The sequence below is a fragment of the Sinohyriopsis cumingii genome, chromosome 12 (genome assembly GCF_028554795.1).
Source record: "Sinohyriopsis cumingii isolate HCF-2022 chromosome 12, ASM2855479v2, whole genome shotgun sequence".
Lineage (NCBI taxonomy): Eukaryota > Metazoa > Mollusca > Bivalvia > Unionida > Unionidae > Sinohyriopsis > Sinohyriopsis cumingii.
Window position 1 is genome coordinate 15,403,148 of NC_142972.1, and position 23,589 is coordinate 15,426,736.

Genomic DNA, 23,589 nt, shown 5'->3' on the forward strand with positions numbered 1-23,589 from the left:
TGATTCCAAGGGGGAAACAGCAGTGCTCAGTAGTGGCATCAAAATCTATGAGAAAGCCAGAGTCTCTGGATAATCTGCCACTGTTTCATGGAATTTAGATCCATTATTTAGATCCATAGTCTCATTATGGACCACACCAACAAGTTTGTTATGTGACTTTGAATTTGTGCACATGTTATTGAAGTTACCTGTAAATGAAAGCTTTGGAGGACCAAACAGATATCTATTTCTTATTGCATTTTACACTGATAATCCAGCTGACATCTCAAATATTTTTAACAACTTTTTTGTTCAAATTGCTGAAAAACTTAAAGAACCCAAAACTTCATCTGATCATCTGGAACTCAAACATTTTTATGCTAAAAAACTACCAAACAATATAAAGTTTAAAATTCCTGAAATGAGTCCCGAATTTGTGTTGAAATATATTTAAAAAAATGGATGATTGTAAAGCTACAGGACTTGATATGATTGGACCAAGGCTACTAAAGGTAGCTGCACCTGCAATTGTAGAGAGTATAGCCTTCATTTGCAATGAAAGTATTAGGTCTAATAAATTTCCACAAACATGGAAAACTGGCAAGGTTATACCATTGCATAAAGCAGGAACAAAAGATGATGTAAATAACTACAGACCCATCTCTATCCTTCCTTGTCTCTCCAAATTAATAGAAAAACATGTACATGATTCTTTTCTCAACTATTTAAACACTTATGATCTTATTCATGATAATCAGTGTGGCTTTCACCAGAATCACTCCTGTGAAACTGCACTTGTATGATTGATAAATTGCTGAAAGCATTAGATCAAGGAGAAATGGTAGGCACTATTATGGTTGATTTTTGTAAAGGTTTTGATCTTGTAGACCATGAAATTTTGCTTGAAAAACTAAAAATTTATTAATGCTGTGAAAACTCCCTAAACTGGTTTACTTCTTACTTAACCGATAGAGTGCAAAAAATATCTTTGAATGGTCAACTTTCTGAAAGTAAAAATATTAATTGTGGAGTACCACAAGGCTCTATCCTTGGGCCTATCTTATTCATTCTATTTATCAATGAGTTACCTCTTAACATAGGAACTTCAGTTTCTTCCACTGACCTCTATACTGATGATACTACACTGTCTGAGATGTGTAAAACCAAAACGGTACATGAAAATAACTTACAAGATGGTTGAAACAGGCTTCAAGTATGGTGCAAGGAAAACAGTATGATCATAAATACAGAAAAAATGAAAGCCCTACTAGTTACAACACAACAAAAACGAGCAAGTCTAGATAGCGACAAACTGCAGGTTCTATTTGACAGTGTGAGCCTCAATATGACCTCTGAAGATAGAATTCTTGGTGTATTCGTGGATAACAATCTTATTTGGTCTATTCACATTAAATATATTTCAAAAAAGGTTAACTCTTATCTTTGGCTACTGAGGAAAATCAAAAGGTACATTCCTCTTCAGTAAAGGGTCATCTTTTTATAAAGGTTATATTCAGCCATACTGGACTACTTTAATGTAATTTGGGGTAATACCTGTAATTCAAACATAACAACACTTTTAAGACTCCAAAAGAGGGCTTGCCATTTAATTCTAGATCAAAGTATAGACAAATTTCAGGATGCAATGAATAATATAAAGATTCTAACAATACATGAAAGAATATTTCTTAGAAAGGCCAAATTGATCTATAAAGTATCCAGAAAAGACATTCCTGTCTATCTAAGCAATATCTTTCACCAAAGAGATGCTGATGGCACTCCAAATTTAAGGTTCATAAGAAGAAAAAATTACATTATACCAAGACCAAAGAAGGAATTGTTTAAAATGAGTTTTCAATATACTGGTCCACTAGTATGGAACAACATTCCCAGTGACATAAGGCAGGCTCCTAGCATTTCATCTTTTCACAATCAATGTCTTAAATGGTTGAAATCTTTAGAAAATTGAACAGTTCTATTACAAAAAATACTGCTTTCTTTTCTGTAATTTTACATCATTTTCATAGCTGAATTTTTCAATGCAGGATTATATTTTATGTTTTATATATGTTTATGTTTTCACTGATGCCTGTGAATGTGTTCCAGGCTTGATACTTTGAATTTTAAAATTACTTGATTATTTAGTGTCAAGCCAGACTCTTCACATCATGTTGTATATACTGTATATATTGTACATAACAGATAGAAGGTCTCAAGGTAGATTAGTTCTGTAACTAATTGAGTTACCTTCTCTAAATAAAGTCTTTATTATTATTATTATTATTATTATTATTAATTATTATTATTATTGCATTGACATCAAATCACTGTAGAACATTGACTGAAGCTCAAAATATATTTTTTTTTCTCATTTGTTTAGTATTTCTACAGAAAGTTTGGTACTTCAAAGGTGATCATTTTTCTGTTAGGTTTCAGCAAAACTATTTTTTCTGGGTACATTTTAAAAACAAAAGGAAGTAACTGTCATTTGGTCGATTGTAGCAGTTACTTTTCCTGCCTTCAAAAGCTGGTTGATTGTAACTAGTCCTGGTCAAGCCTAGATAGACCAAAAAGTTGATCTGTTTTTTTTTCTTTTGGTGACATTTCTGGTGGCAGAGGGATGCTGCCTTCCATGCATGTGTCAGAAATTATTATAAAAAGTCAACAGACAATGCATACAAAGGTGTGCTGTTCTGTTCTGATAGGGATTACTATAGAAAATATGTGTGTTCTGAAGGATTTAATTCTTTGAGTGAAAGGAAGAGGAATTTTACTTACCATCCACATAAAGAGGTCAGTCAAAATAAATATATTAATTCCTAGTGAGCGGCCGATAATCTGACACTTTTGTCTGAAAGATGCATCATGAGATAGTGCCTTGTCTGGTTGATCTCCGCATCCTGAAATCTATTTTAAAAAATGCAGAGATCTGACAGCATACAGTACTCAGGCCAGATGTCAGAATAAGCAGATTATGATATAACTATGCACTGTTGAGGTGCTTAGTCAGTATGAACAATTAATTTGTTTATCTAAAAATATATAAATTCCAGTGCATTTTATATCAAGTTTGTGGCTTCTTTTCATGGTACTTCTGAATTTCTTCACTCCAACCAAAGTTGTTTATACAAGTTTAAACAGCCAACAGTATTGTAGGGGGGAGGGGAAATTGCCAGATACATTTTGTCGTCAGTAAGGAAAATAAATTACAATTTTCGACATTGGTAAATCCCAGTGTGATCCCTGAATAAACTTTTTACACATTATTTTTCATACTTTTAAGGAGGAAAAAACTTTTTTTAATGTACAAGATAAATACATGTCTATGAAATTGCAGGAACCACACCATGATCATTTTATATTAGAATTCATACATAATCTCTTCCCCAGAAAAGATCATAAACTTTTTACATGTTACTTTTTGTACTTTTAAGAAAGAATAAAAAATTTGTGAATGAGAAAAGTACATGTATATAATATTTCTGGAGCCATGCCCCAACCATGTTATATATGAATTTGTGTTATAACAGAGTGTGCTATAGCGAGGTCACACTTTATTGTGTTTAAGTTAAAAGAGTTGTTTCCAAGCCCAAGTACTTATGCTGGTAGTCTGGACCAGCCCCAGTTGTACAGTCATATATAAACTTTCTATCGGTAGTGAAATTAGTGTTTTGTCATTGTGTACTAAACAAAGAACAGTGGTTATTTTAAATCAGTGATTATTTAATTTAAAGGATGGATTAAATTAAAGAAGATTGAGTAATCTTGCATAAGACATAATAATTTGGGAGACAAGAACTTACACAGTTGTACATGCTTTTATGATTTTGTTGAATAGTGTACATAAAACAATTTTGATAACATAATAATAATAAAATAATTATAATAATAATAGAGATAATTATAACAATAATGATAGTGCATGATATTTATTCAAAAGACGATATTGAAATGTAAACCTGTGTACAGAGATCACATAAAAAAAAACAGTTTTGCTTTTCCCATGGATAGCCTCTCTTGACGGGTTTGATTATACATCCAGCTGATGGTCACTTTGTATTCCAGAAGCATTATATACATACCATCTTATTCATTACCATATGTACCAATATATTATTACCAATATATTATTAATCTGTCCATAAAAGGAGAGCTAAAAAAAAGACAATCATTATCAACCCTTTTTTATTTTAGGCATGTGACTGATAAAATATTTTTTCTTACTCTTACAGTTGTGGCATGGAGCATTGACAATTTTATGACCTTTGATAAAAAAAAGGTAGATCACTGGGAATAGAGGTGCTCATATTTGTCCATTTAATTATTTTTAATTCAACATAAAGTGTCAGATATAGTTTTCCTTGCAGATTTGGGACGGGATTGTTGCCCCACAATCCCTGCCATCAGAGACTGTAAGAGATGCATGGAACTTGAAGATTGAGGAAGACCTCTTTGATATCTTAGAAAATGAGGTACACTTTAAAGTACATTTAAAATGTATACTCATATTATTCACACAAGGGATACACAGTTGCAAAATGTATTCTTATAAAATTACTTATGAATGTTACAAATTCAGAAATTCAGATTGACATTGTCAGTATTCTTAATATGAAGTCTGGCACACTGATAGAATCGGTTTGTGATATAAAAAAGTTCCTATGAAATAAACATGGGCAGTTTATATCCAGTTTTGAATAATAATTATAATAATAATAATAATCCTTTTTTAACCCTTTACGTTATGCAAGCACCCTTGGTCGCCTCTACTCCATTTGCACGGAAGCGCCTTTTGATGCCTCTATTCCATTCACATGGAAGTGTTTTTTGACGCCTGCTGTAAACGTCAGCCATTTTAAGCCAGTTTTCGTAGTGCCACCTTCGGGGAAAACCCCCTATTAGATAATACATTCATTTCTGCGAATGACATTTATGTCAGATCACGTGGTCACTGTTTATGCTCTGGGCGATATCTGCTATTTAAAGTAACTGGATTGTAATCTCCACTCTCCAAAATGGTGGAAAAATTAAGGTTATAAAGACGACAGGTAATAGCAACAAGAACTAACTTTTATTATCATCATCTATTGCTATTTTTGAAGACCTGATTAAATAAAACTTTACTGCTGGATATGACTTGTGTTTGTTAGTTAGGTGTTATGATTTTTCAAGTAGTTATTAAGTGCAGCCTTAACAGATAATGGTAAAGAGTTCAAGATTATTTCAGACTTGCCAACCCTTACAAGTTTGCCATTAAGTCTTATGAAAACAGCCCTTAAGATATGGACTAATGGAATAAAAGCAAAAAGTATGGAAATAAGATAGTAGCAGTGAAATCCAGTATATTGGCTTGTCTCTGTTTGATTTGGATCTGGGTTTTGTATTTTAAAAGAGGAGTTAATCAGGGAACCAGACTTACTTTACAGTAGTACATCTAATGCTTTAAATTGCACAGATTTTTCATGCAAAACGTCTTCATGATCAGACTGTTGATTGTAGAATTTTTTTTAACTGGCATCCAACAAGTGGTATATGTTGAAGATGAAAGGGAAAATAAACCTTTTAAAAAGTGTTAATAAACAGTACAGAACAGTATAAAGGAATATTTAGATTCTTGTGAATAAAAGCAGAAAGGTACACAGTTAGGTTTATTGGATATCACATGTCAATTTGAGTATGTCTCATGGTGGGATATATGATTGCTGTCTACATGTGTAGTAGAGAAAAAAATTCCAAGAATTACATCGAGTTGAGACATACCAACAAGCCATTGAGCTTGGCAGGATTTATAAACTTCAGAAACGAGCAGCACACATAATTTTAGATGCATCTATTGATCATCCCTCAAAAGTATTATTTACAGAACTCAAATGGTTCACAATATATGACAGGATAGATTTTCACAAGGCAGTACATTTATATAAATGTCTACATGGAACGGCACCAGAGTATCTTCAGGACTTATTCATGCTTTTTTCAACACAATGCCAGTTGAGATCAATATCACACGGAAACCTTCTAGCACCAAAACCAAGAACAGGGCAATTTAAAAAGAGCTTCCAATACTCTGGTACATTTCTGTGGAAAAGCTTCCACTACATGTAAAATCTGCTGAAAATATTAGAGTATTTAAGAAGAGGTATCATGAGCATGTATGTGCTTCTAATAGATAATGGAATTTAGTATTTTAATACTAAACATATTGAAATACACATTAATTATTGCTATCTTCATATAATGTACATTGTTATACTCTCCTTAAGAGGGCCTCGAGGGAGAATAGTCCTTGACAATGAGCCACCCTCTATAAATAATGCATTGTTATTATTATTGTTATTATCATTATTATTATTAAAGGGTTTGGAACTGAAGTTTGTGCAACTGTACTAGAGGTAAATAAGGTCTATGTTCACTTCACAGACTTTTCAGTTGATTATCATGTTAACAGTCGCTTTATCACTTTCGAATACCTTTAAACATTTTAAATAATGTGTTCCAACTTTACAATAGCAGTACATTATATTTTATTGCACCATGCTGAAAACTGGTCAGATTCATGGAAAAATGAAATCGACTACCTTACTGAGACAGTCTTGTTATGGTTGGCGGGTTTGTTCATGTTTACACACTGAAAATATTTTGGAGACAACTAGTTGTTTATTCTGTCATCAATAGTCATCCATTGTAATTGTGAAAATAAATATATTATGGTAATATCCCATTGTTAACCTAAAATGATACATGTAGCCTGTAGTAACTTTAAGGCTGTTTAGTTGTGATTAAAACAGTTCCTTCAAATTGTTGCACAATACTTCATAATTAATGTTGTTGTTCTTGTGGGTTTAACTCCATTTTTCAGCACATGATAGGCTATACATGATTGCCTGTATATCTTTTGAAGGAAGAACCCAGGAAAATTTGGGGAAGAACCATTGACACATATGAAGCTAGTGGCAAGCTTTCTTGCATATCAATGTTGGCCGAACCTGACAGTGGCTCAGACTCGTGAGGACAGAGGTCAGATGTCATTGACCTGTAAAGGCAAGCACCTTAGACCACTTGTCCACCCAGGACCACAGTTCATATTTGATATCTACATACTAAAAAGTCTTTTTATTTGTCATTTTGGGGCAGATATATTTAGTTCATTTGGCTGTTGGACCAAGTGAGCTCAGGTATAGTTCTGTGTTTGTTGTCCATTGTCTGTCTGTAAACATTTGTTTGTTACCATTCCAGACTCAGGTTATATTTTTGACCCAGTTTTAATCAGACATGGAGTGTAGTTTTTTTCATCAAGAGCTTGAACAAGATCGATACATATTAGTAAGGTTATCATGTATTTGATTGACTGAACTTGCTTATCACTCTGGATCATTTTGAGTAAACTTTGAATATATGTTCATATCATCAAAATCTAGGACATGTTTGATAATGAGTGAGATCCATGAATGTTCATGAGTTGATCTTGCATCTTCTATGTTTGTTATCAAACTGGAGGCCATATTTCTGGTCAGATTTTTCTAAAATTTAGTATGTATGTTTATATTGTATATATCTCAGACACATTCAATAATGAATGAGATCTATGTACACAAATGAGATTATCTTGCACCTGGTTGGATGATTCTTATCATCTTGGAGACCATATTTCTGATGCATTTTTGATCAGACTTGGAATAAGGGCTTATATAATGAAACTCTTGTATGAGAGATCTTTGAATGCTAATGATGTCTTATATCAAATTGAATGAGCTTGTTATCACTCTGGATGCCATATTTCTGCTCAGATTTTGACAAGAGATGATTTGATAAAGATTTCAAATGTGTTTGATCATGGGTGATGTCGATGCATTTTAATAAGCTGAATTTACATATGATTGGCTGAACTTGTCAGCACTCTAAAGGCCCTATTTCTAATTCAATTCTGATAGATTTGATATGTAAGCATATGAGTTTCATTTGTGGTAACCATTTATGTGTTACTCATTTGGTAATGCAGGCGGTTGATCAATTATGTGTACTTGTAAACACATAAGTCAGTATGTACTTATTAATGAGGATTCAGACTGATCAGATAGTGGAAATCAAACCTACAGTCTTCTATAGTCCATATTCCATTGCCTTAACCACCGAGCTTGAATATCTCCATTGTGTGGGATTCTTAGTGATTTCCAAGTTATGACTTCAGGGGTGGAAATCCTGAGGCTGGAGTGGGATGGGGTGTGTGTGTTGGGGTGGGCAAAGACAAATCCAGGAATCTAGGCTGACTCTTTGGATTACCTCCTCTTGTAGTGCTTAGTAAATATATTTACTTTGACCCTTTACTACACTTCAATTTGAAAGTTGAACCATGTAATTTGTTCATTAAGCAGAATTTTGACATCCCTTTTGAGTTTCCTTCTAGTCCAATAAAAAAAAAATTACAGATTGAAATTTGTTGTGGACACTGGATAGGTATTAGGTATGTTTTATTTTAGTATGCAGGAGATGAAATGGTTGTCATGGCAACCAAATTCTGTCATGATTTTGTAAAATGCATGGCACCCTTACACATTTTTTAGTCTTGATTAATATATAGAGTTTTCTGTTTTCTTGCCTTATCAGTGATGCTTTGAATCCTCAATTATTATTGGTTGAGAATACTGGTAATAAGAAATTTCAATTATTTGGCTTTGGTTGTTCAAGTTCCACCTAATATAGGGAGTTTTGTTTTCAGAAAAGTGTTGAGATAAAAGTCAATCAAGTTTTGGCAGCATGTTCAGCACTGATATCTTTTAAAACTTAATCAAATGGACCTTAAACATTTCAAATGTAAAAAAGTATTTTATTCTGACCTTTAACCTTTAGTTGAAATTTCAGATAGCTTGGCTATTTTGAGAAGAGTTTAAAAATCACTGATAATATTAACATATATCTAAGGCTGATTTTATAACATCTCTCGAAAGTACAAAAGTTTCTGCTGTGTTCACATGAATGCCTCAGTTCAAGTTAAAAATATTTTTACAGAAAGCCAATGATTGATAAAACAAATTCAGGAAGCAAAAAGTATAATCTGTCATATGCGTCTTTATTCCCTATTTATATATGCATATACTTAGGTAACATTATTTTGATCAAGTCAGGAGGAATAATCCATGATGACCATTGATTATAAACCAAGTTGTTATATTCTAAGATTAGAAATTTATCATAAGAAACTGACAAGATTATGTTTCAAATGTGTTAAAAGAGTTTCCAGCTGATGCACTTTAAGAGAGAAGTTTTGTGTATTATCTCATGCTATGGAAGTAAACAACCTTTGTGATGGATGCCTGAAGTTTGACAAGAAATGTAAATTAATTCAACAATTATCAAAGTCCACATCTGCTTCTCTTTCAGATCTGTTGTTCATTCTTCAAAAATGATGACATGATGTATCACAAACCATGAAATATGCAAAAGAAATGTTAACTTAATCCAACAAGCTTTAAGTATGCCATTCAGTTGGATTTTTCAGTATGCAGTCTATGACAAGGTTGTTGTCTTCTAACAAACAAATTTATGCAAAAACCATTAAAATGCAATGCAATTTCTAAAATCTTTTTGACAGTACTAGTAATTAATAGAGCATATCAATTTTGTAAATTGGCCAGTGTAAAATAGCTAGCTTCGCAAAAAGTTCAGACCCCCTTTAGCCATTTCTTTTGTATGTAGTCTATTGTTATCTATTTCTTTTTTTAAAAGTCAGCAGCCAATGCATGTGGGTTTATAGACATGTTCTGCAGACAGGTGGACACCTTTCAACCCTGTATTAAGTCTTGCTTAAGCCGCTGTGCATTTGAGGTATGTAAAAGAAAGTGTTTTATTATTTTCCCACTTCAAATACCAAAGGGGAAAATGTTACTCTTTTCCCTTTGGACATACATCCATTGGTTTGCTACTGTGTTAAGTTTTTCAGTAAGGCCATTTTCTTGTGCATTTTTAGCACCAAAGAGATACGTAAATGTGTCTTGGTAATTTGGCATTCCCTCAGCATGGGGTGTACAAGTCATTTCTCATTAAAATTTTCTCCATTCCTATGTTAGTCATGAATCACTTTGGTTATGTAATATTGTGAAGCACTCCCTGGCCAACTTTCTTAATTTCTCGCCTATTCTACATGGGTTACAGGGAAGTGCTATTTTCTTAGAGACTTGTATAATGTGGCATTTTACTACTGCTGCAGCTTTTGTGAATATAACTTCAATTTTGTCTAAAACATATTACCAGCCAGCTATTTTCAGCTAGAAACATTTAAAGAGCCCAGGCAAGAACACATATTGTAAAATAGATTCTTTTTATTCAGAAATTTCTTTGCAAATACACACACAAACATAGAAGACTTTCAATAAACAAAATAAGAGGATACTACTTGGAAGTCTGCATTATCCCATTGCTTGTTAGTGATACCCTCCATCTATCCATCCATGACCTTCCCTTACCACATATCCTTCCAAATCACTGAGTAGAATTTCACAAAACTTCATAGTTGTTTTGTCCATGTAGTAACCATAAGAGAGAGGTGGGTGTCATCCTTGGCTTCTGCCCCTGCAATGACAATGACATTTTCAAATAATTTCTAACCAGACCTCATAATTTGACAGATTTTGCATCCTGGGTCAAGAGTTGGGGTGGAATATGCAGCAGTATTTTATTTTTAGCTCTGCTGGTCATGAACCAGTATAGCTTACAGATGGTCTGTTGTCATTTAGAAGAACTTTTGTATCCCTACTCCTCCAACACTACTTGAAGGATTATCATGAAACTTTAAACATGTATCCCACCCAAGGTTTGGTTGGTCCTAAATGAAAATGCTGCTGCTTGGAAAAATATTATGACCACCACAGTGGCCATCTATTAAAATGTTCTCTTCATGAATCAATGATCATATCAAGATGGGGTTTTCCCTAAAAGACTTTGTATGATGTCTAGTTGGCCTTAAATGAAAATGGTGCTGATTTAATATCCAATCTGATTGCCACAGTGGTCATCTTGAAAATCTTCTTATTCGTAATCCTCATAAGGTTTTCACAGAAAGACTTGTGATGTGTAGCTAGTTCTGCATGAAACTGGTACCGATATGATGTCCAGTATGACCGCCACAGCAGCCATCTTGAAAATTTTGATATTGTTACTTCTGAATGAAAATAGGGCTTTCACCTGGATATGATATCAGTTTGTCCTGAATAAAAATGGTGCCACTCTTGCATCCAATATCTTGAAAATCTTTATTGCTGTTCATCCTAAATGGATGGTCATATCAACATGGGGTTTTCACTGAAAGAATTAGTATGATGTCTAGTTGGTCCTGTTTTGAAAATATCACTATCTGACATCAACCATGGCAGTGAGCTTAAAATCTTGCACACTTCTAACCTCATCGGTATCATTTGATGTCAGTTTTAAAATCCTTGGCTGTCATAAATTGAGCTCTAACTTGATCAGCAGACATTAGTAATGTGGTCTTTTCATTTATCAGGATTGTGTTACAGCTGTGATAGATTCATCATTTAATAGACAAAGCACTCTATATTATAGTACTTACTACTAATACATTTAAAAAAAAAAACATTTTTGATGCCCAGTTGAGAGACTTCAACTATGACCATATTGTATCATCCATCTTTTACTTGGGAGCGGGGTACATTGTGCCAAATTTACTATATCATAGATGCAACCCTGACTTGATATACTGAATAATTCAAAAGCTAGTTGATTTTGGGGTCAAAGGTTAAAATCAAGGTCATTGGCTGAAAGAAAAGCAAGTGGTTATTGTATATTAAATCTAGTTCTGGACCAGTATGTTGACCACAGTTTTTGGAGGGCTTGCATTTAAGGTGTGGAATAGGTCTAATGCTTTTTGGTCAAAAGTTCAAAGGACATGGTCAGTATGACTTGAAGAACACAGGGGGTTTGAACAGTAAGTTTTGTTTCAGTTTAAGGTTCTTGACCACACTTAGTGGGTGACTTGCATTTATAGCAGTAAAGAAACCTTTGGAGTTTCAGGTGTAAAGGCTCAAAGACCATGGTCATGGTCAGTTTAATAAGAAAAAAGTCTAGTTCTGGGCTGCATCAATCTTAGCATATGGTGGTATAATTTGATAGTAGCTAAGACATGTTCAGTGATATTAGGTCCAAGGTCAAAGAAGGAGGGTAGAAATGGACTTTCCATGGATTCCTATAAATTGTTGTGGGACAAGAATGATATTGTCATAAAGGGTCTCTTGATGGCTGACCTGTCCTTATGGCCAATTGAGCTTATGTTAATATCCTGTGTTTCATCTATTATGCATCATGCATTTTCAGTTTGTCAACACTTGCTTTTTTCAAATTTTTATCTCAACACCACCAGACCAGTTTTTCAATTTCACTTGAAGTATCCTGGCATAGAGACTTTTCAAGATTACACAAATAATGCTGATCTGCCAGCCAATATTACTAAAAAGAATCGGCTGGAAAAGGTCTTGTTTTCAATAACCACATTTTTGATCAGATTTGGTAAAATGCATTCTCTTATTAAACTTGTTTTAAAAAAATATTCTTACAAGTCTATGCTCTTAAAATGAGTAACATAAATGAGTGAAGACAGCAAGCTTTGTAAAATTTAACAAATAATTTATTTCCCTAGAATACAAAGTGAAAAATGAGAATAAAGAACTTGCAGTATTTCGAATTAAATCCAAAAATAATCCAAGAATTAAAACACAAGTCCTATCAATGAAAAGTCCTAAGTGAATCACAGTTCAAATCCCAATGAAAATCCAAAATGGAAGGCAATGACATCAGTAATAATCAGCATTGTACTGATGTGTCAACAGTCTCTTCTTGAATCACAGAAAATATTATTCCAGTTTTTGAATTCTATATAAATTACAGTAAATGTCTTTGTCCAAGAATTATCAGAGCAGTTTTGTATTTCCATTGAAAACAATCACTTGAAATTCAATAATTTGAAGAAAATAAAAACTCTGCCCCAAACTAGACACAATGTAAAACAACCTGGCATCTCAAGTCTTAAGGCATGACTGATTGTATTCTTATTATAACATCAGTTTTAAGATTTACTAAAATACAAAAGAGATTCCTGGATGGGGGTCAATAGTTCATCCTTCTGGAAAAAATATAAATTTGTTTATCAATTGACACGTGCTTGATGTCATGTAGTCCAAGTGTAACCTTGACTCAACTTAATGATTCTTACTCAGAGAAGGATACTAAAAATAATAAAAAAAGTTCACTAAAACTGTTACTGATTTTGAAACAAGGTCAGCAACTTGATAGAATGTTTCTATTATTAGTTGTTTACATGAAAAATAATATGTTTTATTAAAAAATCAGTCTGAACTGAACTCTGTTCTGGCCAATATCAAACCCAGTAAACAATATTACATTACAAATGTAATGGAGAAAAAAATTAAAACTAACAGACAAACAATTAAATTAAATATACATAACAATATGTATATCTGATGCCAGTCTAATATATGATATAGTCACCATTGCTTAAAATGGCAAATTTTTCCTCAAAACTGCTTAACAGAAGTTTACCAGATTTGATGGAAAGCATGATGGCATTTGAAGCCCTGTGAATTTTTTGCAGGTGAAAGCTATCCACAGTCCAGTATATTGGCTGTTTCTAAAACTAAACAACTGTCAAATAACTGTTTCACAAGAAGTCATTTAAAGAGTTTTTGAGCAAATTTAACAGAGAATAATGGGGTGGAAGGCCTTTTAATTTTATACTAATGATCCTAATCCTTCATCTAATAATGACTTCTGTTTCAAAATGTAGACTCAGAAAACACTTTTTTATAACTGATTTTTAAAAAACCATACATAATTTTATCAGACTTGACAGAAGCATCTTTGCATTAAAAGTCCTTTTAATCTTTGTTTTGTCCATGTAAGTATGTATATATGTTTAATTTTAATTGTTTCCATGGGTTGCATCCTGTGTTGCTGAAGGAAAGGATCTTGATAGATGAGCAGAGGAGAGGCCAAAAGTTGCCCTCCAATGCAATACACTTTTTTTGGCCTCAACTTAAACTAGATGGGTGTTCGGAAGGGCCATGTCTAATCAATTGGCTAAACGTTCCTAGCCTTAGGGGCTATGTTAAAGACCAAGTTTCACTAATATGTTTTGTGTTCAAAAGTCATCTTCAGACCTTACAAAGGACATAGCACCTGATGGTCGTTGATAGGGTTAGATGAGTACAGTTTGTTCTTTACTTTAGTGGATCACTTTTTGTAGCCCTGACAATTGAGAAATGCAATAAATTTGCATAAACCTCTGTCTCTTTGTTGGACTCTGATGCAAGTGGGGAATACATGTGATAAATAATTTATTATGCCGCTATGGGAAAACCATCCAAAACTTCAATGACTAGTGTGAGACATGGTGTTGAAAGGATCAGAAATAACTGAACCATTGACTTGGATGAGGAACTGAGTCAGGGAAATCAGCCACAATTGTTCATTGTTCAATCCTATGATGAAAATGAAAAACTAACCAAAGTGTCATCATCTGTGATAGATGTCATACTTCAAGGCCTATTTGGAGAGCTAGTAAGTGTAAAAAAAACAGATACTTAGTTCAGATGGACTAATTGCAGAGTGAGCTGTAAGCTCACTAATCTAATCTGCTTCACTTTAAGCAATTTGTGGGAATTATATCCATAAAGGTATTTTCTCACAAATCTCTCCACACTTAAGAGGTGTTGTTTGATCTAGAGATTTGGTTGGCTGCAGTGAGAATTAGATGCTTCAAAACCTTAGAATGTCTCATAAGAGAAATGAATCAACATTTGCTCTAATGGCTAGTTGATTCCCACATGCAGTTGTGTTATCGCTTTCAACTACACCATTTTGCCTATATCAATCATAGCCATTTTCTTGAATTTTCCTGTTGACCTGTTCAGTCATAATCTTTTTGCCATTTTTAACTCTCAGAAATATGACCACCACAACATTGGTTGCAGGTGGAAACAAGTCTGCCTCAGATGTGGGCACAAGAGCCATGATGGATCATCTTGCATAGTCAAATTCTCTTGTTCAGGGAGAACATTTCTCATTCTCCAGAGACTGCCCAAAGTGGAAACTTGAGAGGGAGCCCCAATGCTAGAAACCGGTAAAAGGCATGACCTTACCTGAGGCCAGGAATATTGTGGAAGGCAGAGCTCCACTTAACACTGGTTTAAGATTCTTTACTCACCTACTAAAAAGCCAGTTAAATATTATGCACGAAAGAGCAATGGACTGCTGGTATGAGTGGAAATGTATACTTTAAATCAAATAAGGAGAGGCTTATAGAATCTTCTAGACGTCCCAAACAATCTAATCATGATGTCAAACTGTTTAATGGGTGAAGTCAGATGATGTCACCAAATTTGAATATTCCTTGTGTATTTATTCATTTGTGCATCAACATTGCACATAAATGACAAAATTAGCCTTTCCTTGACAGTTTGTAAGAAATTTTCAAAACCATTATTTTTAAATGGGTGAATTTTAATGATGCCACTAAATTTGAATATTCCTTGTGTATTTAATCATTTGTGCATTAACATTGCACATAAATTACAAAATTAGCCATTCTTGACAATTTGTAAGAACTTTCCAAAGCCATTGTTAACTCATTACCCCTGGCACCACGTTTATGTACGAGGAGGTAATACCGTACTTCTGAGCTTTGTAGCGTCAAAACTTGAATGGTTTATAATTCTCCTTAATAGAATCAGGTCAGGGTGTATTGGACCCTACTGATGTATTGTTTCCAATACATGACTGTGACCTCAACCTTTTAGAAACAAGAGCATTTGGAACTTCTCTGTGTTTATTCTGCTGCTTATTTTTGAACTTAAAGCAATCAGAAATAACATGCTCCATTTTCTTGTAGTAAGTGCACATAGAAAGAGATAAGGATTTCTGATCAGTCTTATCAAACATAGAATTCTTATGAGTTGTACCAGATTTAAATTTGTAAAAGCCCACTTGAGACAGATTTGGTTTCTTACCAACCATCTGCTGAGAGGAAAACTTGGGTTTCTGCAGCCAGGTTGTCTAATTGTCATTTCCCCTATCCACAGGAATGCTAGAAATGCAGGTTGAAACATGGACTTAAATAGAGCCACATGGATGGCATTGTGAGTGAATCATGGCAGAACTGGAATGAGATTTTATTTTAGAGAATACATTATCAGTTGGTGGTCTGGTATCTGTGTGCAGTAAAAGTTTATGAAGCAATTGCAGAAGTTCGGAATAAGAAAGGAACTGGTTGGATCAGGTATATTGTTCAGTTTGTGTGCATAGCCAATAGCCAGGACATAGGTAGATATGGTAGATAGTGCATAGTGTTTTGCACAAAGATACAAAATGAAAAGTGCCAGATTGGTATTTGAAACAGGGAAAGTGCTGTGGAGTTTTCATGTGGTTTAATCGATGTGGTGTATCCAACTGCACCTGTAAGCTTCTGTTGAATATGGAAGTAGTACTTTATAGTAAAATGAAACGATATTACTCAGTGTCTGTTAATTTCTGTAGTTCCAGGACCTGTTCTGGGATTTCTTCTGCATAGGCTGGGTCAGATATCTGGACACTTTTTCACATCCGGTCATTTTTAATGCATAGTTATGACCACCAAAGTGAATACAGCTGCCATTATTCTAGGTGACCTCACAATACAGCAGAAAGTAGGTCGCCAAGCCAGTAATGTCATCCCGACTAAACCTATAAGATGAGAGCTGGAATAATCTGTGAACCTTCTTGAATTTGTTAGCAAAGATTCAGACGCACTATCTCCATGCTTGGCAAAGACTCCACTGCATATCCATTGATTATTTAATGCCAGATGGGTTTGAGATTATGTTTGAACCATTACAGAAGGGATGGAAGTTGTTTTCCCCTAGCACTGCATTGTCGTCAAAGACGGGGTCATCTGGTAGCTATGATTCAGCATGCCTAAAGATTAGTGTGACCAATGGATCCATGCTTCCCTTGTGCCAATATTCCTAGAGTTCATGAAGGAGTGAATACTTTCAGCTAACATAGCCACCGTATTTTGCATTGCCACCACTGCATAACGGTCAAACCATTAGGGTTTTTGTAGCTACTTGTACTTCAGTTTGCGCATGGGTGAATATGCTGTTCTGAGAATTGCTGACTATCCATATAAATGTTGCTGCTACATCCCCTGAAAAAAATTAAATACGCATTTCCTTTATCCCCAACTGTAATGAATGCTTTGTCCAGAAAGTTTTTGTCTAAGCTTGGGCAGACTCTAATTCTTTGGTAGTGTCAGTTCATCTTTGGCCATTGATGGCAAGCCTGGGTGAGCAAGGTTATCTCAATGATTCCTGTCAGCCATGTTGTAAATGTTGTCCCAATGTAGACTGATTCAAATCCAGCACAAATTCATAAGAATAGTTTGACGCCTAGAATCTAAATCCATTTTCATTCTGCAAATAATGTTAAAGATTAAATGCATCATCTGCACTGAAAAGAATGCATCTCTACAGGTGTATCAGTTATATGATTGATGCCCTAACTGACACACTGTTTGATCACATGCTCCAATTCAGTCATCTGATTGGTTCAACATGACAGCGTATCTAAATTTAGTTACTAGCTTATTAACATATTGGCTGCAATGACATCATGTCTGGCAGAGAACCCATAGTAGACAGAGAGAGGCCCAGCAAGGGGCCAGAGAAGGATGCACTGTGTATTACTTAAACTACATTTAATCAATTAAATTATAATATATTGCAACTGTACCTTGCAATAGACCCCACATGACAGCATAAGATGCTTATGACAGCATTAAATACTATACTCATGACCTTAGTGCAACCATTGGGCAAGAAATGTTGAAATCCCATCAGTCACTGAGAATCATGCCATAGGTGCCATTTAAGTCTTATTATTAAGATTATTATTAACAATTGTCTATACATCTGTAAACATCTATTTATAGATCCTGTGCAGCATTATACTCTTAACAGATTCAAGTCACATAGGCCAAACATAACTGAATATATTCTGTACACATTATGGCCATGAATAAGATTTATAAAAATTAGATAAAATCCTGTTCCAGGAGTTACAAAAAATATTGATATACATAACAATGCATTCATTTGATATATTTGTTCATTTTTCTGCTTGATTGTTTTTCAGTCACCTGGCTATAAGGTCAGGTAAGGTTAAGGTATGGCCCTTTGTCCATTACACATAATTCATTATCCATTTTGCATCCATTAATACTTTAACTTTTGACTTTTCAAAAATACTTTGACCAATTTTGGCAGAGAGCATCTTCGCATGAGTGAATTAAGCTGCCATTATTAAAGTCTGATTAAAGTATGAAATCCTTGAAATAACTTTGTCTTACATAGGTGTTTAATCAGATTTGATCAAAAATTTGATTAGCCTGGTATTTAAGATTTTTCAAATCATGACGATTCTAGTAATCAAGATTTTCTTTTGGTTATGGCAGCTGCTTGTTAAAACTCAATAAACATTACAGACTTCTTTTTAACAACTGCTGAACAGAATTCAGTATTTGAAAGAAGCATACAGATTTGAAGGCCTTTTAATTATAAATAGAATGATGCTGATCTCTCATCAGATATGGATGAAGATAGCTAAAGTAGAGAATGCTTGCAGGATCTTTTTTGTATACATGTGAGTTGATAGGAGACATGTATCTTACTAGCCTAAATATCTTTCTCTTTGCTTTTAGGCTGATATCAGCCAGGTGAGTTTAATCAGTCCCATATGGGCATATGGTTTCTTTATTTTTAGGTAATAGAGAAAGCATATGATCCTGAAAAATATGAATTTGGACCAAGTGAAAGACGTCACTTTGGAAAGCTTCTTTCTAACATGTTTCTGAGAGATTGGAAGAATGCTTTGGCAAATAGGAAGATGGAGAATGACAGGTTCATCCTGCACTACAGTTTCAACTGGATGCCTTTTCCACACTTTCTCAATATGCACAGTAAGTTTGTATCACTTATGTTTTCAGATCAAACATGATATTATACAAATGCATTTAGAAATGCTGTAGAGATATTGAGTACCTTAGTCAGTGCAACCCGTGTCCAAATTTGGACTAGACTACTTGACAAGAAGTGGTGCGACAAATTCAAATAATGATTTGAGAAACATATTATAATTTATTTAGTTATAGACTTGGTCATGAGGTCAAGTGTGCTCATGGTATTGTCAAGCATCCAACATATGTTGTTTCTTGCCCATTTGTTCATCATTATTTATTATTAAACTTATTAAAACCAGGCCAGTTTTTAAAAACTTAAAGAGCCTTTTGGCATAAAGGACTTTCAGATTTATGTTTTGTAATATGACTAACATTGCTAAAACAAAAAGAAATCTTACAAGAAAAAACATTATATGATTTCTTCTGAAACATAATAGAATCTGACAGATTTATAGATAGGAAGGACATTCAGATTTATACAATTGAAGTTGTTTCACCTTCAAATATGGCCCAATTTTTAATATATGGAAAAACCTTTAAATGACTTCTCAACAGCCACAATATAGAATTTGAACAAATTTGACAGAAATCGTCCTGACATGTAAAGGTCTGCCATATTATTACAAATCATTCTAATTGACTAAATGGCTGACTTACTAAAATGGAAAACCCTTAAATGACCTTGTGTATAAAAACTGCCTTACAGACTTTAACAAAATTTTAAATATAGCATGGTACATAGGTCTCTAAGATTTGTACAAATGTTGCTGGTCTACTGTGAGTTAAGATCACCATTACTGTAAACCTGAAAAAGCTGTTTCTCATCAAAAACATTTAACAGTGGTTGACCAATTTAGATGGAAAGCATCATGACATGAAGATAATCAAATATGGCTGCTCTTGCGAAAAATAATATATTTTAGTAAATGATGATGATCCACTATTAAATTTAGCAATGAAGAACTGTACAACAGCTTTGCAAAATAATGTTGAACAGATTTTGTAATGGTAAAAACAAGTTTTTTTAATTGCTCTCATTGTAATACCATATTCATTTTTGCATATTGCCATCAAACTTTCAATGAAGGTGCATCTTTGAATAGAAAAGCATTACACAAAAACTGGGTCACTTTTACCGTCTTTCAAGAATTAATTTGAAATTGTTTAACATGTGCATACTTTCAGGCTCCAACTGGTGTTTGTCACATGTTAACATCATACTTTACCTTTGTGTGCATCATGGTATATTCATGTTTTTTGCATTAAAACTGGGTAACTGTGACCTACTTTTATGATCAAATGAAAATTTGTTTCAGTTATGTCGTGGTTCATAGGTTCATGGGAGTATTAATACAGGATCCCTTGTAATTTTGTAACTGATAATCATAAAAATCATATAGCATCAAGTCAGCAAATTCATTGTGCATCAGGCTAGTAAAAAGGTTTGTATTTTTTTAGATGGAGATGATAGCAAGCATGATCTCTCAAAAGAATGCTGCTCAGTAATAGCACAAGCAAGATCTTTGATAGAGGAAAGGGAGATTGCTATGGAAGAAGGAAGAATTGCTATCAGAGACTTAAAAGAGATAACTGCTGCTCAAGACAGGTACCTGGAGATGGCCACAATTGCTTGCAAAAGATCAAAGGAGCACATTGACAGGATTATGGAGATCCGACAGAGAGAAGTGGATAGTTACATTGTCCACAAGAACTATGTTAAGGAGCTACTATACCTTTGTCAACATTTAGAACATGGTTAGTAAATGTAGAAAATTAAAGATGAATCTACCTATACCTACCATGTTCCTAGACAGTATTGTTCTGTTTTTGTGGCGTATAAGTGTGGCTTGAAGTCCTAAGGGTATTTAGTGCTCATGACCTGAAAAGCTCACATAGGTCATGTATGCACTCTGAGACACTTTTTGCAGCTATAAGTTTGAATGTGTAGAATTTGATTACACATACCTTTAAATGGTGTTTATTTACTTCATTTCACGCCTTGTCCATCAAAATATCATTGAAGATTATTATATAAATGCCTTGAAAAATGCTTAATGGCAAATTCAGTGATAATGTACTTCTACATTTTTAGCAGTCAAGCAAGAAGGGTGATCTGGTTTAAGCTGGTAGACTCTGTATTGTCAGATATTATAACCATGCATATACACATATGTGCAAATACATATGTTGTCACATGGTATAGTTTTCCTATAGTATGTGTGGTTTCATAATTGTTACATTACCTCACATTAACATATCATTTTATGTAATTCTGATTGGTCCAAATAAGCCTATGAAATTATTGTACATTATTTTCTTTACTGATTTGCTGTGATCATGGGAAAACTTTTTTAACCCCACCTTCTGGAATATTTTGTTTTCAAATGAACATTTTGGCTGTCATTTTTTTTATTCAACTCACGAAAGGGAATTGGGGAAAATGGTCTTGTCTGTTTCAATATGGCCAATTTACCACCACAGGAGTTTTGCTGTTGCATGTATTAGATATCATTATATAAAAAATGTCTAAAACCCCAAGACAAGAACAATAACAGCAACAAGTAAAATATGGGTATTGCTCAGTTGATAGTGGGTGTGTTGGGTGGTGATGGAGTGGGGCGGTCTAGCTGTCAGGCGTGGAATCCACCCTATATACAAGTGTGGTTTAAATGTTAACTAAGAGAGGTAAATAAATTCACCTCTGTTCACAGAAGAATGTGGATATAAAACAGTCTCCAAACTGACAGAAGTTTATCTAACCACTGCATATGTACGCAGTAGATATGTGATGCAATTCCAAGTCAAAATGAATTTGTTTGCCTGCTGTTCCAAATCATATACTGAAAATATCCAGTCACAAATTCATTACAGTAAATATGGGAATTTCTGCATCCAGTAAACCTAATTCCACATGAATATTATAACAATGTGATGTTAATTTTGAAAGTAAAACTTTATGTTACAAAAACATGGATTGTCAACTGTACTCTAACGGGTAGTGCATCAAAATATTGTGACATGATGCACATTGGACATTTTATGATGAAAAATGAAATTGTCTTTGTAAATTGTTCTGTTTATTCAGAAGGATGCTTATTCTTTGATTTATAGTTTGTGAGAAAAGTATAATCTACTTTTAAACGTTAGTACTAGTTAATACTAGTTCAAAGTTGGTTGGGACTTTGTTTTATGCACAACAAATGAAAGGTGCAGTGTCTGTCCAAATGGATGAAATCATTCATTCTTCTTTTAACCTAAATAATTTACACTAAAATAAAAACTATGTGATAAAAAGAATCTCAGATGGGTAATGATTTAATATTTATGAAACTCGTTGAATAATTCCAGCTTTTGTGAGCCAAGGCTTGCAAAAACTGGGCATTATTCAACTCATTTCATAAATGCAATATTAAATCATTGCCCATTTTAGATCGTCTATTAAACATGACCACATGGACATTAAATAAAAGCATACACCAATGTTCAGTCTTTAAAATCCATTGGATAGCCAGATATTAATTAGATGCAGCCTTTGCTCCTGTCATTAGGTCAATAGTAGGTTTGAAGGTTGTTGTTGGTGTTTTAATGCCATTTTTCAGCACAAGATAGGCTATACATAGTGGCCAGTATCAGTAGTGGTGGAAGAACCTGGATAAAAACCACTGACCCACAGGAAACTACTGGCAAGCTTTCTCACATATCCACATTGGCTGAGTGAGACTTGAACCTATACAGATGGAGGTGAGATGGCAGTGATCGGTAAAGGCAAGTGCTTTTGATGACTTGGAGTCTCAAAGCGAATCCAAGTTGTCCTTAATGAACATAGTGTTAGCATTGTCAGAACTACACTATGTGATAGAGTTTGACCACGAGATCTGCTTGTCTCTATAGAAAATTAATATACATCACATAAGGGACCAACTATTTGATTGGTGGATGGGGGGGGGGCAATATTTTAAAGTGTAACGTGGACTTTAAAGGTAATACAGCTGTTATAAAGACCTCTATGCAGTATAGGTGTTAATGCTTTATCAAAATCACAAGTCAACTCTGCAAATATCAGTGTGTACTTATTATTGCCTTTTGATCAATCTATTTTGTGGTAAAAATCATCATGAAAAACATGGGTCAATTAATATTTAATGTTTCAACAATATTAAGACTGGGAATAATGATAAAAAGAAGTAATCTGAATGTTCATTTCAGAGTATCAAATATGTTACATGCAAGTGCTGCTGTTATTTTGAAAAATAATGTACACCCCACAATGACTTATATCAATATGTTGTTTGTAGTATGTGAAGAGAATTAAATGTTCCCGCTTGCTACCATGCTTCATAAAGTAGAACTGTCCACCAGGAGTTCTAAAACTAAATTTGCTGGGATTTGATTGCTTCACTGGTAATATTTTTTTCCAGAATCACTGTTAGAAATGGTTTTAAAGTTTGCTTGAATTTTGTTCAAAGATGAATGAAAATTGTAATATTTGAAACAAAACTAGTGGGGATTTTGGGAGTAAAAATTGTACTTTTAGTGTTACATATTGTGTAATAGCAGGTATGTCTACTTATAATACTTATTACCAGGTTTACGCA

At 33.9% G+C, this 23,589-nt stretch overlaps 1 protein-coding gene across 1 annotated transcript in view; it reads left to right on the plus strand.

Annotated features, from left to right (window-relative positions):
• The window catches only part of LOC149786029 (E3 ubiquitin-protein ligase rnf213-alpha-like), a 598,535-nt gene that overhangs the window by 124,889 nt on the left and 450,057 nt on the right, over nt 1–23,589 (plus strand). Inside the window, exons 13-16 of the mRNA XM_089976317.1 lie at nt 4,347–4,451; nt 9,703–9,801; nt 18,799–18,994; nt 20,453–20,749. Of these exons, the coding sequence (XP_089832443.1) occupies nt 4,347–4,451; nt 9,703–9,801; nt 18,799–18,994; nt 20,453–20,749 (697 nt within the window). The remainder of the gene's footprint in view (nt 1–4,346; nt 4,452–9,702; nt 9,802–18,798; nt 18,995–20,452; nt 20,750–23,589) is intronic.